This window comes from Quercus lobata, chromosome 7, assembly GCF_001633185.2.
Source record: "Quercus lobata isolate SW786 chromosome 7, ValleyOak3.0 Primary Assembly, whole genome shotgun sequence".
Taxonomy (NCBI): domain Eukaryota; kingdom Viridiplantae; phylum Streptophyta; class Magnoliopsida; order Fagales; family Fagaceae; genus Quercus; species Quercus lobata.
The window spans coordinates 20,499,011-20,511,958 of NC_044910.1; the positions used below are offsets into that span (position 1 = coordinate 20,499,011).

The 12,948-nt window shown below is 35.8% G+C and overlaps 1 protein-coding gene across 1 annotated transcript; it reads left to right on the forward strand.

The window, feature by feature from the left end:
• Nucleotides 1-11,706: 11,706 nt before the first annotated feature.
• LOC115951736 (putative disease resistance protein RGA3) lies at nt 11,707-12,948 on the forward strand. The gene is made up of 3 exons (XM_031068888.1): nt 11,707-11,847; nt 11,924-12,019; nt 12,526-12,948. Exons 1-3 carry the CDS (start codon nt 11,707-11,709, stop codon nt 12,946-12,948), a joined length of 660 nt encoding a protein of 219 aa, XP_030924748.1.

Genomic DNA, 12,948 nt, shown 5'->3' on the forward strand with positions numbered 1-12,948 from the left:
GGGCTTTTAGAACCATTATTTTGTTAAATTCCCAATCTATGAATTTTATTTAGAGGATAATATGTTCTAGGGTTCCTTTATTGTAAAGGAATATATTTTCAATGACTTCTTTAAGTTAGTGCATACATGAAGGAGGAATAAGACTCTTTTAGAAATAGTAAAGTACATGATAAGTATTTCCATTTGCTTATTTCTTTTGGAGATATACTCTAATAATTTCTATACATTTTCTAAAATTGATTTCAAAAGTTTGTTCCTAGGACATTTGTCAAATTGTGGATTGGGTAAAAACCTAGTATATGATACTTTCACTTTTAAAGATGTCTAGTACTTTTGCTAGAAAGGAAGTCTGACAAATTGAAATCAAAAAGTAGAAAGATGTGTGTTTATGGTGGGTATCCAAAAGGAATTGCAGAAGATTGTTTTGGTAGTCATAAAGAAGACAAGGTGTTTGTAAAGTACAAATACAAAGTTTCTTGTTGATGACTATGTGAATAATCTTAAAGCTAAAAGTAGAATTATTATAGAAGAAAAATGTCAGAATTTGTTGTAAGGCAACTATAAAATACATTTAGATATGAGATGGTTGTATTAGATACACCACAAGGTATTATTCTATATAAATATCTAGTACACCGTTACAATATCGTAGTGGGAGGATTATCAATTACCAAATAAGTTCATATAAATTTGATCCTCGGTCCTACGTAAAGGCAATAGATGATATGAATATGAATTATTGGATCAAGGTTATGTGAATATAATTGGATTCTATTTAAAGTCTAGAACTTGCAGAGGCAGCTAATGGCATTAAGCCTATTATTTTCAAATAGGTCTACAAGGAAATGAGATTGATAGATTAGAAGGTGTAAACCTTCAAAGTCAAGACTAGCGGTGAAAAGATTTATTCAGAAAGAAATGATTCGACTATGAAAAGATTTTTTTCACCAATAGTTAAGTTCGACTCTATCTAGATTCTCTTATTCATTATATTTCATTTGGATGAAATATGAAAATGGATATCAAGAAAGATTCTTTTAGTAGCAATCTTGAGGAAGACATCTATATGATGTAATTAGACTTGTTCATAGCTAAGAACCAGTAGTGTTAAGTGTTAGGACATATGTGATTCACTTGTAAGGAATATATGTCACTATTTTATGTAATTGGCTAATCTTTTGACACAACGCACTTTACTTGCATTTGGGTAGATCTAGGATGTGTTTAATACTTCAAGAAACTTTGTTTCAAGATCAAGTGTTAAATCCATGCGAGTCAGTATAAGAAACAAGCTGAAGAAGTTCCTGTTATTAAAGCTTGACAGCTAGCCATCTATCGAGCTTAAGAAGTTGTTCCAGCCCCGTGGCTCGACAACAGCTCGACAGATAGGCATCTGTCGAGGTTTATGAAAAACAGAGTTTTAGTTCTGTTTTGACTCAAATCCATGATTATGTGTTTGAGCTTTTTTTTCTCACAATAATTGACATATAAAAGAATTATTTTAAGGGCCGTCAAAGTGTTCACAAGTTGCACAAGTGTTGAGCAAAGTTTGTTCAAGCAAATTGTGACCGGAGACGAGAATTTGCCTTAGTTCATCATTCTTGTGAAGAAGTTGTTGTGTTTGTGCACCGTAGGATTTTGTGACCAAGTATCTTCTTGATCTTCATCGTTAAGATGAACTGAAGAACTTTGCAGCCAACAACCTTCTCTAGTTGGTGATTGAAGTCGCGTGCTGGGAGCCGTGCATCAAAAGGAGAAATTGTCACTACAGAATAAGTCCAATTGGGTTTTGGGGTAAGGGTTCAACTGTAAATTGGTATAAGGTACTGGGATTCCTTTACTTGTAACCGCTTATTGTAATAATAGTAGAATTTCGGGAGTGATGACCTTAAAATCACCTGGTGAGGTTTTTGTCGTGTAGGTTTTCCCCATTTGTAAACAAATCACCGTGTTAATTTATTTTCCGCTGCATACTTCGTTTATTGGAGATTTGTTTGTGCTACCACACGTTTGCATATTAATTAACTTAATTATTTCACTTGACTAAATTAATTGGTTAATTTATCACAAGGGGTCAATTTGTTTTTGGCCTATCAAGTGGTATCAGAGCAGGCACACTCTGATTAGGTTTTAATCTTTACTGTGTTGATCCATTGACCCCTGTTGTCATGGATAGAGGACAGTCTTTAATCATACCTCCTTTATTTGATGGCACTAACTATGCATACTAGAAAATACGCATGGGAGCTTTTTTGCAGTCTCTAGATGAGAAGGTGTGGCAAGCCGTTAAGATAGGCTGGACCAAGCCAAAGGAAGTGTCCGCCGATTGGGATGAAGCCAAGATCAAGGCGGCAAACTTCAACAGCAGGGCATTGCATGCTTTGTTCAGTGTAGTCACTAATGAGGAATTCAAGAAGATATCCTCCATTGAAACTGCAAAGGAGGCATGGACCATCCTCCAGACAACCTATGAAGGAACTAAGGCGGTCAAGGATTCGAAGATTCAAACGCTCACTACAAGTTTCGAAGAGATTAAGATGGAGGAGGATGAGTCGTTCGATGAGTTCTATGCCAAGCTTAAGGACATAGTGAACTCAGCTTTCAATCTTGGGGAAACCATCCCTAAACCCAAGATTGTGAGAAAGGTGCTCAGATCTCTGCCTGAGAGATTCCATGCCAAGATTATGACGATCGAGGAATCAACGGACATTGATAAGATTCCTTTGACAGAGCTAGTTGGTAATCTGCAGACTTACGAGCTAGAGTTAACATGGATTGGTAAGTCAGGCAAGAGCAAGAGCGTGGCCTTGAAGGCCAAGAGTAGTGACACGAATGAGTCTTCAGACGATGAAGATTCTAAAATGAATTCCAACATCACCAGGCAATTCAAGAAGTTCATGAAGAATGCCAATGGTAAGGGCCTCGACAAGGACCATAGACAATCCAGTTCTTCTCAATTCAAGAGTCAAGACAAAGGGAAGAAGGATGCTGGGGATGGCGGTCAGTACACTCTTCCCGCGGGACCCAAGTGCTTTAGGTGTCAAGGCTTCGATCACATGAAACAGGAGTGTCCTACATATCTTAAGAGCATTGGAAAGAGCAAGGCACTCGCTGCTACTTTGAGCGACACCAAGCCCGAGGATGATTCCGACAATAAGGATGACGGAATCCTGAATGTCTTCACTACCACTGTCAATCCTACTGAGGGGATTGTTGAAGATGTGGATGAAGAAAAAGAATTGGTGGAGTCCAAGTTTGAGAAGATGGATGAACAAGATGACATCCACACAGCCTATGCAAAGTTGTACAAGGTCTCAGAGAAGTATGAGAAGTTGTATAGGTTGGCCTCCAAAAAGCTTAGTAATGTGGAGCTTGAGCGAGAAGAGCTTTCCACAAAGTTTGATAAAGCCAATCAGACTATTAGAGCACTAAGGTTTGAAAATAATTTCTTGGCTGAGAAGTCTAAGAAGCTTGAAGCAGAGCTATTTCAAGTCAGAGCTCAATTGGAGAGGACTTCAAGTGCAAAACTTGATGAGATGTTCAGTCTTCAAAAATCTGCTTCTGATCGAACAGGTTTAGGGTATGGTTTCTTTTCTTCTAATATTGCTTCTACTAGTACTACTGTTTTTGTTCCTCCTAGTAATAATGTTGAAATTGAGAACAATGATGTTAAAACTGATTTAGCTAGTGAGAACATAGACAATGGTAAATCTATCTTAGGAGCACCCCCTAAGTAAGATAAGAAGGAAGCTAAAAACCTTAGAACTAAGAAGGCTAACTCTCAAAAGACTAAACAAAAGAAGCAGCATCTCTGTCATCATTGTGGATTTGCCAGTCATACTCGACCAAATTGTTATAAGTGGTTAGCCACTCAACAAAGCAATGGCATGATAGCATCTAGAAGCCAGAATCAGCTTCAATCCTCTCTTGCTCTCCTTGGAGATCTTCTCAAAGCCCTCATGTTCCTTTCGAACTTGAACGGTTTCAATTCTTCCCCTTCACCGTCGGTTCAAGGGTTTAATCAAAGGAAAGGTTCTTCCAAGAGGTGGAAGGAAAAGGGCTCCAAGTGATTCTATCACTTTTTCTCTCTCTTTCTTCTTGTTTGTTTTTGCATAACTTGTGTGTTTTGCTTTTATTTTGAGTCAGTCTAGTTCTTATGCTTTGCTTTGTTTAACATGTTTTTGTTTGTTTTATTTTGTTTTTCATATAAAAAAAATTGAAAAATACAAAAACAGTGTGTGTTTTGTGTACATTGGTACTTGTATACCTTGGATGGCCATTGAAACAAAGTTTTCTAAATTTTGTATCTCTTGTAGCTTAGATAAGCATCTCTATGCACAACTAAGTAAGTGAGTTTTGTGATTCGTGTTTGTGATGAGTAAAGTTAAGTGATCTCTTGTACTTAACACTCGTATCACTTTTTTTGATGGGAAGGACTAGAAAATCCTAAGAGAAAGGCATAAATAACCATCTCACCACTGTTACCCCGCCAATCATGAAATGACATCTGTATGCTTCGGCATAGCAAAAGTGCAATGTCAATGACATTTGTGTGCTTCGGCATAGCAAAATTGGAATGTCAAATGCTTAACATCATTGGGTATTTCTTTTCTCTCTCTTATATGCTCATGCATGATTTGTTTAAAAAGAAAAATATGCAAAGAAAAATTAAAAAAGCAAAAAGATCAAAATGCTTTAAATATGATTGCAAGCATGTATTCTAAGAAATGTGGGAGTTATAGGATGTACCTCAAAGATGATAGTCCCCATCAAACAGTCATGATTGTGTGTGAGTTAGAGTGATTTTCTCATATCTCAAAATCGTAATAACATGTATACACTTATGCAATCTTGCGATGTTTTTCACACACAACACACAATATTCTTTGCTATTCCTGATACATGTGTAGGTACAATGTGATTTGGCCATCACAAGGTTTACATGTGTTAATGTATGCTCACTAAACTGTCTAGACTTGTTTTTGAAATATAAAATTGGTTAGACTTGTTTAGTGTGTGTGTGTGTGCGTGTTTTTGAGATCCATGTGCTTAAAATTGTTGTTGAGAGATGATTTTGAGAGTCTAAAATGTTGATTGGATCATTGGTTGAGCTGCATGCTTGATTGCATTCATATCTGTGTTTCTCCCTTCTTGAAAAACTGTTTTTAAGCAATCTCGACACCTAACTGTCTGTCGAGCTCTTATGCTATTTCTTATCGCAATCTCGACACCTTTTTGACAGCTATTTGGATCAATCTAGAAAGTTCTTGGATCCTTGATAGCTTCTTGACAACTAGTGGATCGATCGAGCTTCTTTAATCGTGTTTGATGAATTCTTCCTCGACACCTCTCGACAGCTGCATCTTTTGACGTTTTGTTTTCTCGACACCTGTCTCGACACTTATCTCAACACCTCTATCTGTTGAGATTTACTGAACCTCTATATATAGGTCCAGTGCGATCCGGTTTTCATTTCTCTCGATCTCTCTCTCGATAGCTTTGTCTCCTCACCTCCCTAAACACTCTTTCTCACTCCAAACCTCAATTCCAAGTGTTCTTCAAGTTTTCTCAAGTTTTTTTCTTCACTTGGTATGTTTCTAATCTCTCATTTACATGCATTTCATGTTTTGAAACCTAGGTTTTGGGGTTTTTGAAAATTTTTAGGGCTTTTCAAAATTGATAAGTTATTGTTGAAATTTTGGGATGGGTTTTTGCTTAAATGAGTTTAAAATCTCATGCATTGCATCACATAAGCATTGTAACAGTATTATCATGCATTTAGATGTGTGCAAATTGATTGTGTGCTGGTAGGATTGGATTAGGCTGAGCCCATGATGTAATTTCTTTTGCATGTCACATGTTCATGCATTCCCCATGCATATGTACTCTATTTTCAATATACTTACTATATTTGAAATGTGTTGGGACTTTTCTGATTGTCTCTCTCTCTCCCTCTCTTTTCTGTTTACGTTTGTCATGTCTATGGCACCTAAACGTAAGTCAACTCCGTCCCGGAATCCTCTTCATTCCGGGGCATCGTCTTCGTCTGATCCTACTCCCTTTTCTATTCGGTTCCATGATGAGGATGCCTGAAAGGACTTCTCGAAGAACTTTTCTTGACGAGGTGTTCATTTGGAATGCTGAGTCATTTTGGTGGACTTCGCCAAACAAAATTAAAAAGCAAAAAGAGACTGATGATTAGTCTCCTTCCGTGCTGATCCAGGAGTTTTACTCCAACATGCAAGGACTCGATTCTTTAGTACCTCTCTTTCATACTCGCGTTCGAGGTATGCGCATTGTTGTCACAGCAAAGTTGGTATCCGATGTGCTCCGTGTTCCGAGGGTAGAGCATCCTGACTACCCTAGATGTGAGTGTTTGAGGACTGTGTCCAAAGACGAGATGATTTCTGTATTCTGCAAGTGCCCTTCTAATTGTGGTGATCGTCAGTTTACACCATGCAAGGCCTTTGCTTAAGGTCCTAGATTCATGAATATGGTGATGACATTTGTTTTGCACCCATTCTTTCACTATAATTCTATTACAGAGCCTCGTGCTCGATTTTTGCTTTCTTTGTTAGAGCACCTCACTATAGATTTTCCTTCACATTTTATTCTTTCTATTATAGATGTGTATAGAGATATAGTTACTCGTGATAAGCTCATTTTCCCTTCGGTTATCACACGGATTTTATGCCATTTTTCTATTTCTTTTCCGTCTTCCGACCACTTTTCTGTCATGTGTGCCATAAATGCCGCTACGGTTAAACATAGTGAGGCGTAGTTTAGGTCACAGTAGTCGGATTCAGCAGCTCCTCCCTTCCGTTTAGCTCCATCTTGATCTACTCCATCCACATCCGCACCCTCTTCTACGAGCGATGTGTCACTCGGAGACATCATGGTGCAGCTACAGCGCATGGATGCTTGCCTCCACCTCCTCTAGTGGCTTTTGATCCTGAGGATGAGGATGATGATGATGGTGATGATGATGATGATCCCGATGATGATGATGATGATGGAGATGCTAGCTCTACCGATGAGATGTCTACTTGACATTCATACCCTTTGTCACTCATGACAAAAAGGGGAAGTAGTTTTGGATATAAAAGTAGTCATTCTTAGAGAGAGAGTTAGTATAAGATATTTTTGTTAGGAGGAGTGATGATTTTTGAGGGATGTAGTGAGGATAACTTGTATTTTTTTTTTTCTTTTCTTTCTATTTGAGATACATTTATTCTTGTACCTTAGGTCTTGTGACCATTATTGACATACATTGTACTTATTTTTTTTATATGTTGATGTATGTTTCTTTCACCTACCCTTACATGTGATGTTTTTTTTTCTCTCTTTATGCACATGCTTCTTATACTTGTATGAAATCTATTAATTCCGTTTCACACAAAGATGTCTTGATAAGTTTTGTTTAAAGTGTTACAGAAATACAAGTTGTCAAAGTCTTATTGCCATAAACTTTCTTCTTGCAAAATTTTTCAAGAGTTTGTGTTAGGATAGATTTTTTTGTATTCAACAAGTGAATATGAGTTGAGTGATTTATGACTTCTCTCATATCTCATTTGTTTGTTGTGGTTTTGTCACGAATTGCCAAAGGGGGAGATTGTTAAGACATATGTGATTCACTTGTTAGGAACATATGTCACTATTTTATGTAATTGGCTAATTCTTTGACAAAACGCACTTTACTTGTATTTGAGTAGATAGGATGTGTTTAATACTTCAAGAAATTTTGTTTCAAGATTAAGTGTTAAAGCCATGCGAGTCTGTCCAAGAAATAAGCTGAAGAAGTGCTTGTCATTAAAGCTCGACAGCTAGCTATCTATCGAGTTTAAGAAGCTGTTCCAATCCTATGGCTCGACAACTGCTCAACAGCAGCTCGATAGATAGCCATTTGTCGAGGTTTATGAAAAACAGAGTTTTAGTTCTATTTTGACTGCAATCCGTGATTATGTGTTTGGGTTTTCTTTTCTCACAACCATAGACATATAAAAGGATTATTTTAAGGGCCGTCAAAGTGTTCACAAGTTGCACAAGTGTTGAGCAAAGTTTGCTTAAGCAAATTGTGACTGGAGACAGAATTTCTCCTAGTTCATCATTCTTGTGAGGAAGTTGTTGTGTTTGTGCACCGTAGAGTTTTGTGACCAAGCATCTTCTTAATCTTCATCGTTGGGATGAACTGAAAAACTTTGCAGCCAACAACCTTCTCTAGTTGGTGATTGAAGTCACGTACTAGGATCTGTACAATTGATTAGTCACGTACTAGGAGCCGTGCATCAAAAGGAGAAATTGTCATTATAGAATAAGTCCAATTGGGTATTGGAGTAAGGGTTCAACTGTAGGTTGGTATAAGATACTGGGATTCCTTTACTTGTAACCGCTTGTTGTGATAATAATGAAATTTCGGGAGTGGTGACCTTAAAATCACCCGGTGGGATTTTGCCATGTAGGTTTTCCCCATTGGTAAACAAATCACCGTCTTAATTTATTTTCCGCTGCATACTTAGTTTATTGGTGATTTGTTTGTGCTACCACGCGTTTGCATGTTAATTAACTTAATTAGTTCACTTGGCTAAATTAATTGGTTAATTTATCACAAGGAGTCAATTCGTTTTTTGTCTATCATTAAATATGCAAGTTTCTTAAAGTTCATTTATGGACTAAAGCATGCATCTGAATCATAAAACATCATCTTTGATCAAGCAATCAAATTGTTTGATTTTAATCAAGTATTAAAAGGCCTTATGTGTGTAAAAGTTATATAGAATAATAAATTTTTTAATGTATGTTGATGACATTCTAATCATTTAGAATGATGTAGAGTTGTTGTCATCAATGGAGTTTTTGGTTGTCTAGTCCAGTTTGATATAAAGTACTTGGGAAAGACTGGACACATCCTAAGAATTAAACTTTGTTAAAATTTAGAAATTAGGATGTTGGGTCTATCTCAAATTGCTTAAATCGATTAGATTCTAGCCAAGTATAGCATGCAATACTTCAAGAAAAGATTCTTTCCTTTTAAGTTTGAAGTTCCTTTATAAAGGACTATTGTCCTAAGACATATAAAAGGAAGTGCATATTAAGATAGTTCCTTATATCAAATCTATAGGAAGTCTTTATGCTATGCTAAATACTAGGCTAAATATCTATTTTGCGGTGGGTATAGTAAGCAAATATCAATTGAATCAAAGATCACTTAATTTAGTGGGAGTAAAGCATATACTCAAATATCTTAGGAGAATGAGGGATTATATGCTTGTCCACAAAAGTGAAGTTTTGATGGTTACTAGATGTACAAATACTGACTTGTAATTTGATTGTGATTCACGAAGTTGGATTTCAAGATATGTGTTCATCCTAGGTGGTGAAGATACACATTAAGCGTAAGTATTTTCTCATTAGAGAGATATGAGTACATGAGAAGTAATAGTAGAAAAGATAATTTATGCAATAAATCTGACTGAAACTTGCTTCCAAACCTTGTCTTAGAGTGACTATGAATTACTCTAAAGGGAGATAAGTGTCCGATATATGATAAATTGTCTTTGAGGGCAAGTAGGAGATTGTTGGGGTTTATGCCCTAAAATCCAATTTATTGGCATGTCATAAATAATTAAATTGTTTAATTATATGAGACTATTTATAAATGAACTAGTGAGACATTATCTTAGTCCATGAGATTCATAGTATGTGATTTATGTGAAAATTCACAGAAGATATAAATCACAAGTTCTTTGTAAACTCAAAATTTTAGTTCGTAGTCGGTGATGAAATTGGGTATTTCATCTGCGAAGACTATAACATATGAACTAAGATGATTTGTCTTGATCATGGAAGTGGAGACTTCTAGTTGATATGTTGATATGTTTTAAGAGTTAAGACATATTGAACTGGACCGCTGTGAGATTTATTATTCTCCTAACGACTATCAAATGAATAATAAATCTTACGATTTCTATTTACATCAACTCTAAATCCTGAGAGAATAATGGACTTGATCATGAGGTGTAGGTTGTTTTGATATATCCGAAGTGAGATCTATAATTACGATCAAAACCTCAGTATGTTGGGCAACTGCATTTAGTGTTGATGGAACATATATTCTCAAAATAGAATTCATAATCTCTTAACGGAGATATAAAATATTCTCTTGAGATAAGTTTAATGGGTTTGGTTATTTAGAGTGTTAGGCCCAACCACTTTAGTAAGAAGTTACTAAAGTATGTAATTATGGAATTGGATTTTATAAATATATGATGAATAACTTAAAGGATTAAACCAGATACTCGATGATTAAGATGTAATAATCTTCAAAGTGGCAGTCTACATTCATGACTTTATATTATTACAAATATTTTATGAAGGGGTTGCATGTATAATAAAGTCTCGGGATATAATTTATTAATAAGGCCTAGAGTGCAATTATATTCATATAGTGATATTGAATATAATTAATGGTAACTTTAAACTTGTCAAGAGTTGACAGAAAAGTCTAAGACCCATTAGAGTTAGAGTCTTATTTGTTCCCTTTTTGGTCCCACTCTAAGCCACATACTAGAGCCCAATTGAAATGGTCCAAAAGGTTAGCCCAATTAGATAATCAGTTATATATATAAGGAGAGAAACATACAGAATTTAAGATATGTGGTTTTTCATTAAGGTCATATAAGATACATGAAATGGTTTGTATGTGAGTGTTGGACACTCTCTAATTCTCCCTTGAACAAATTCATATAACTGATTGAGAGACCACACTTCTTGGGCATTAGTGGAATTGGAGTGAAGATTGAAAGTGTTCCAAAGTACTTCTAATCTTTGTTTTGAAATTCACCACACTAAGGTACACTCTCTTGTTCTTAACTTTTGAAATTTACATAGTACATACTATCAATTGCGAATAAAGTAGATCCATTAATTTTTCCGCTGTACATGTTTTGTATGCGATACAAACATATATTTTTCCAACACTAGGGACATAACAAAATATCACAACATTTCCAATATTAGCATATAAAAAATATAATTAAAAACTAAAATAAATTTATGTGTGAGTTGGTATGCTAATTTGTAATATTGAGAAATTTTTGCAATATTTTATTGTGTTCCTAGCATTACTCTTATTTTTATTAACCTCAAATTCTTGAAATTAGCAAGTTCAGTGTACTCAATATTATTATTTTAGGATAAATAAACATGTTAATTTAAATATAATTATGTATATTTTTTTTTTACAAATTTAAATATATTTTTAAATCATTTGAAATCATTGAAGTTTTCTCAAGGAACAACTTGGTGGTAGAACATTAAATAGAAAAGCTACAATGAGCCAAAAAGTCTTTGCTTGAGATTACACAGCAATAATGCCGTGTAATGCAAAATGGACCGCCCAATGTTCCTCTTTACAACAGGCTGAACATTATTGGACTTTGAGCAGCTTGAATTGTAAAATGCTAGTAATTTAGTAATAGACTATACAATTTTTGTTATGATTCATGTAGCAAGTTGTTTTCATACGGCGAGTTAAGTAGTGATTGATGGGTCATGTCTGTGAATTGTGGCAAAAGTTTTGTAATTTGTTATGGTCATCGTTGGGTTGAATTTGGTTTCTACTTTCTACCTATTCATCAACCTTGAGTTACCATTATCCATTTCAGTCTCTCGTGTTATCCAACCAATTTCCATTTCCAAATTCCAAGTATGGCGTGGGCTCTTGTTTCTACTATCAAGGATCAGCTTAGTTCTTTCATTACTTCAGAGTTCATGGCGATTGCAAATGTCAAGGAAGAAGTCCAAAAGCTTGAAAGTAAGGCAATGCTCAACGATGCAAAGAAAAGGCAAGTAAGGGAGGAAGCTGTGAAGCTCTGGTTAGATATGCTCAAAGACATCCTATGAGATGGACGATGTATTCGACTAGTGGAACACTGTCATGATCAAAGCTGAGGTTGAGAAACAAGAAAAACAGGAAGAAGAAAAAGAAAAAGCTGAAACTAGCACTGCTAAGAAGAGAAAGGTATGGCCCCTCATCACCTACTTCGATTCTCAGTTTGTAATACTTTTCAGCATCGTGATATTGCTCGTATGATAAAAGAACTGAATGAAAAAAATAGATGAGATTGATAGAGAGGGAGAGATGTACAAGTTTGTATTTACTAGGGGCAATGAAGAAGTTGAGAGACCAAGAACTACTTCCTTTGTTGATGTGTCTGAAATTCTGGGGCGTGATAAAATTAGGGATAATCTAGTGAGTATCCTATTGGGCAGGGTGGTGAAGAAGAAAGAAAACCTCATGTCATCTCTTTAGTGGGTATGAGTGGTATTGGAAAAGCAACTCTTACCCACCAAGTCTATAATTATCGTCTGGTGAAGGCCAATTTTGACAAAAGAATTTGGGTTTGTGTTTCTAAACCTTTTGATTAGTTTACGGTTGCCAGAGCGATCCTTGAAGCTTTAGGAGGCCGTGACTCCAAGATTACTGAATTGCAAATCTTATTGGAAAAAATTTGTGAATTGATTCAGGAAAAGAATTTTTTCCTTGTCTTTGATGATGTGTGGATTGAAGATTATGCAATGTGGAAGCCATTTAGAGATGCGCTCAAATATTGTGGTTCCCAAAGTAGTAGAATTCTAGTGACCACATGTAAAGATAAAGTTGCAGAGATGATGGAAAGTGCACACATTACCAATTTGGGGATATTGTCTAAAGAAGATTGTTGGTTGGTGTTTAGTAAAATAGCATTTTATGGTAAGAATTATGAGGATCGTAACCAACTAGAAGACATTGGCATGGAAATAGCGAAGGAGTGTAAAGGCTTGCCACTTGCTGCAAAGACTCTAGGAAGTCTATTGCGCTTCAAGAGGAGTAGAGAACAATGGGAGATGGTTTTGTGTAGTAGTTTGTGGGGAATGGAAGATGTTGAAAGAGGTCTTTTTGCACCGTAG

Coding starts and splice junctions, on each gene's coding strand:
- LOC115951736 (XM_031068888.1), top strand. CDS start 11,707: ATGGCGTGGGCTCTTGTTTCTACTATCAAGGATCAGCTTAGTTCTTTC. Junction 11,848..11,923: donor ACGATGCAAAGAAAAGGCAA/GTAAGGGAGGAA, acceptor GTATTCGACTAG/TGGAACACTGTCATGATCAA. Junction 12,020..12,525: donor GCACTGCTAAGAAGAGAAAG/GTATGGCCCCTC, acceptor GAATTGATTCAG/GAAAAGAATTTTTTCCTTGT.